General features: G+C 40.0%; 1 protein-coding gene across 1 annotated transcript; it reads left to right on the top strand.

Annotated features, from left to right (window-relative positions):
* Positions 1 to 409: 409 nt before the first annotated feature.
* Positions 410 to 3,900, top strand: LOC105973282 (glutamate receptor 2.3). Its single transcript, XM_088817662.1, has 5 exons — positions 410 to 796; positions 1,055 to 2,349; positions 2,446 to 2,761; positions 2,865 to 3,268; positions 3,365 to 3,900. Exons 1-5 carry the CDS (start codon positions 529 to 531, stop codon positions 3,704 to 3,706), a joined length of 2,625 nt encoding a protein of 874 aa, XP_088673788.1. The 5' UTR covers positions 410 to 528; the 3' UTR covers positions 3,707 to 3,900.
* The last annotated feature ends 379 nt before the right edge of the window (positions 3,901 to 4,279 follow it).

The raw sequence follows: 4,279 nt of genomic DNA, 5'->3' as shown, positions 1-4,279 counted from the left end.
AAACTATTTTAAAAGTTGATAACTATTACATTTTATTTTTATAATTAATATATAAAGTGTTTAGATAATGAATTTATAAGTTGTTTTACTATTTATAAAATCTTAAATAAAAGGTGGGGAGGTACTTTTGAAAAATAAAATTATTTGTTCTTCTACAGTTTACTTTTTGAAATTTTAAGATTTTTTTTTGGAAATTTTACAAAATACTTTGAAATAGTTTCTAAACTATTAAACATCTTAAAAACTTTTATTACCGGCTTATAAGTTTAGCCAAAACCCATTCTAAAGTTTTTTTTATGTGTTAAATTAAAATATGGAAAGTTGGAGAAGTAACTAACTATTCCAGGTTTGCTCTGATTATTGAAAATAAAATAATGATCCAACTTGTAATAATTAACTAAAATTGGATATATAGAGCTTCTTGTTTACCAAAAACAGTGCTGCCTGTATATTTGTAATGTTTTGGTAATAATCAAACCATCACCTCTCTCTCAAGAAAGCTCCAAATTTAGCACACACAAAACAAAAATGGAGAAGATCAATAATACGAATTTATTGTATCTCCTCGTTTACTTACTAACGATCAATTTAAAGATTTTGTCGACGAAAATGGCAGAGGCACAGATACATGTAAAAGTCGGGGTGGTGCTAGACATGGATGCTTATGGAATTATGACATTCAACTGCATATCAACGGCGCTCTCTGATTTCTATGCTACACACGATCATTATAAGACGAGGCTTGATCTCATCAGTAGGGACTCCAAAGGCCACGTCATCGGGGCTGCTGCAGCAGGTAGTACCATATATATATTTACATACTCTGCCTTAAAAACACACTCAAGGGTTTTTTTTTTTATTTCTTTCTTTTCGACATACTCGTCGCATGTGGTTATTTTAAGGGATAGTTTAGATACTTTACAAGACGAGTTTTTTCGTGATTTTGACCTTTTCTGAACACTCAAGTACCGTGTTTGTGATTTACCTTAATAGTTCTTAAACCTTAATTAGGAATTGAATAATTAGATGATGATGATGATGAAATGAAATGCAGGTGTGGACCTAATAAAGAATGTAAAAGTGCAAGCCATCATAGGACCACTCTACTCAATACAGGCCAACTTCCTCATCTCTCTAGGAAACAAATCTCAAGTCCCCATCATCACCTTCTCAGCCACAAGCCCTTCTCTCTCCTCCCTCCGCACCCCATACTTTGTCCGTGCCACTCACAAAGACTCGTCCCAAGTGGGCGCCATCGTCGCAATCGTCAAAGCCTTCAAGTGGAGGGAGGTCGTCCCGATCCACGAGGACAACGAGTTCGGAGAAGGCATCCTAACATTCCTTACCGACGCACTGAAGCACGCCAACGTGCGTGTCCCGGACACGAGCGCCATCGCCCAATCAGCAACCGACGACGAGATCATCGCTGAGCTGTACAAGCTGACAAGGATGCAGACGAGGGTGTTCGTCGTCCACTTGCTCAATCCACTTGCCTCCACCCTCTTCACCCTGGCGGCACGACTAGGGATGATGAGTGAAGACTACGCGTGGATAGTAACAGACAGCGTCGCAAACGATTTTAACTCGATGAACATTTCCATGTTAGGAGTAATAGGAGTGAAGCCCTATGTACGACAGACCAAAGAGCTGGACGACTTTGCCCTTCGTTACGAGAAAATGTTTCATCGGGCGACGAATTATTACAGCCCCGACATGTACGGTTTGTGGGCTTACGACTCGGCTACCGCGCTCGCCATGTCAGCAGAAAATGCGGCAGGTTTGGGAAACCTCACAGCATATCAAGAAACAAATGCGTCGGGAAATTCTACGGACCTTGAAGCATTTGGAGTATCATTAAGTGGGCCGAATCTGATTCGGGCTTTATCGAGCACCAACTTTACGGGCCTAGCCGGAGAGTTCCGATTGGTGGATGGTCAACTCCAAACGCCTCCTTACGAGATAGTCAACATAGTTGGTGGTGCTGGAAATAGAACAATAGGGTACTGGACGAAGGAAAACGGAATAGTGGACGAACTCAACGTCACGAGTTCGAGTACAAAACTCGGAGCTGTTGTGTGGCCGGGAAAAGGGTCATCTCCACCTAGAGGATGGGTCGTTGGGAAGAAATTGCGAGTAGGGGTACCCGTAAAAGCCGGTTTCACTGAGTTCGTGAATGTTACATGGAATTCGGATAATTCATATAATGTGAACGGGTACTGCATAGATGTTTTCCGTGATGTCATGGCAGCACTTCCGTATAATGTTTCGTACGAATACATTCCCTTTGCAACATCCGATCACAAGGCAGCTGGAAATTACGATGATCTCGTCTATCAAGTTTACCTCGGAGTAAGTATATGTATATATATATATATATATATATATAGCTGCACGTCCTTTGTGTTGTTGTTTTTTATTTGTTGGTAAAACTGATCGAATGAACAGAAATATGACGCTGTGGCTGGAGATGTAACGATTCTAGGAAATAGGTCGCAGTACGTGGATTTCACTGCGCCTTATACAGAGACCGGTATATCGATGGTTGTACCAATCCAAGATGATAAGAGAAGAAACAAGTGGCTATTTGTGAAGCCGCTGACGTGGCAGCTTTGGTTGGCAATCTTTCTATCCACCTTTTTGATCGGGGGTTTGGTTTGTCTTATCGAATATCCGACCAATAACGAATTTAGGGGGTCCCGTTGGTACGATGAAATTTTCTTGATATTCTGGTTTTCATTCTCCACCTTGTTCTTTGCTCACAGTAAGCCACCTTTCATATATATTTTTTTTAAACAGCATTACAGTAGCAAATTTTAATACTTGAAATTTGGCCCTTCATTTCTTTCTTTTTCGGGTGGGTGTAGAGGAGAAGATAGTAAGCAACTGGGCCCGGTTCGTACTGTCGGCATGGTTGTTAGCTGTATTTATATTTAGTCAAAGCTATTCCGCGAGTCTTACATCCATGATGACTATCCAGAAGCTGCAGCCGACCGTTACGGATGTTAACGTGCTTGTAAGACACAAATACAAAGTAGGCTACTCAAACGCATCTTTCATTTTCGGATTTCTGAAAAACAAATTCGACGAGTCACAGCTTATCCCCTTCGACACATCGGAGCAAATGGACGAGCTTCTCTCCAAAGGGAGTTCGAATGGTGGAATAGCTGCAGCCTTCCTTGAGATCCCATATTTAAAGCTGTTTCTACGCAAACACTGTTCAAAGTACACGATGGTCGGGCCCACATACAAGGCTGCTGGTTTCGGATTCGTATGTGTTGTCCATAATCCATATATGTTTTCTTTCTTTTTTTCTTTTTTATTTTTCGAGTCTAAAACTTGTCCTTTTTTGTTTTTGTTTCTGCAGGTATTCCCGATAGATTCACCACTAGTACCGGATGTCTCGAGAGCAATTCTGAATGTGACAGAGGGAAAAGAAAAAGTACTAGATAGGGAGACGAAGTTGGAAGGGGGTAAAACCGAATGTTTGGACGCGGAAAACGACTTAGTTCCACCGAAAAGTCTTGGCATATCGAGCTTTGAGGTGCTGTTTATTAGTGTGGCAGCGGTTGGACTTGCGGCTGCCGTAGTGTATTTGATTCGACTGTTTTGTGGGCATAATCCGAATGTCCTTGATAATGAACCGATTATCGATACAGAAATACTCGAGTTACGTGAGCTACTAAAGGATTTCGGGGAAAGAGATTAGCAGCAAGAATATAAATGAAAAGTAGATAACCACTCAGTTGGTGTATTGATTGAAGTTGTCCTAGTTCTGTTTGTCCTCAAGAGAGTTTTTTTTTTCTTTTCTTTTTTCTACTGCTCTATTGATATTCAGCCCAATTTGGGAATTTCATAGTGAGATTTGCCCTAATTTCACCAAATTGGGGATCATATGTGAAACACGTGATGACTCATCTCCGTTAAAAACTAACGGAGTGGACGAAATACCAAAAAACGATTTAGCACTTAATTTTAGGGACCAAAAATCTGATAAATTATTAGGACAAAATCCTACATCCCCAATTCATGTGTCCTTCGCCTAGGGGTGTGACGAGCTCGAGCTCATCGAGTCAATAAGTGTGGGCCCCTTTTTTTTACTTTATTCGATTGAGATTGCTGATTAAAAGAAGATTAAATGCATATAGAAATTGTTTGATGATTAAAAGAAGATTAAATGCATATAGAAATTGTTTTCACCCATGTAACACTTGCCCTCTCAATCACCATTCACTTTGTATTTTAAATTTTAATAAGCTTAAAATTTTCTCTTTTATTAAAA

Source organism: Erythranthe guttata, chromosome 4, assembly GCF_056151865.1.
Source record: "Erythranthe guttata isolate IM_541 chromosome 4, IM_541, whole genome shotgun sequence".
NCBI classification, from domain to species: domain Eukaryota; kingdom Viridiplantae; phylum Streptophyta; class Magnoliopsida; order Lamiales; family Phrymaceae; genus Erythranthe; species Erythranthe guttata.
Note: the sequence above shows the minus strand (reverse complement) of the source record. Positions and strands in the feature narration are given on the sequence as shown.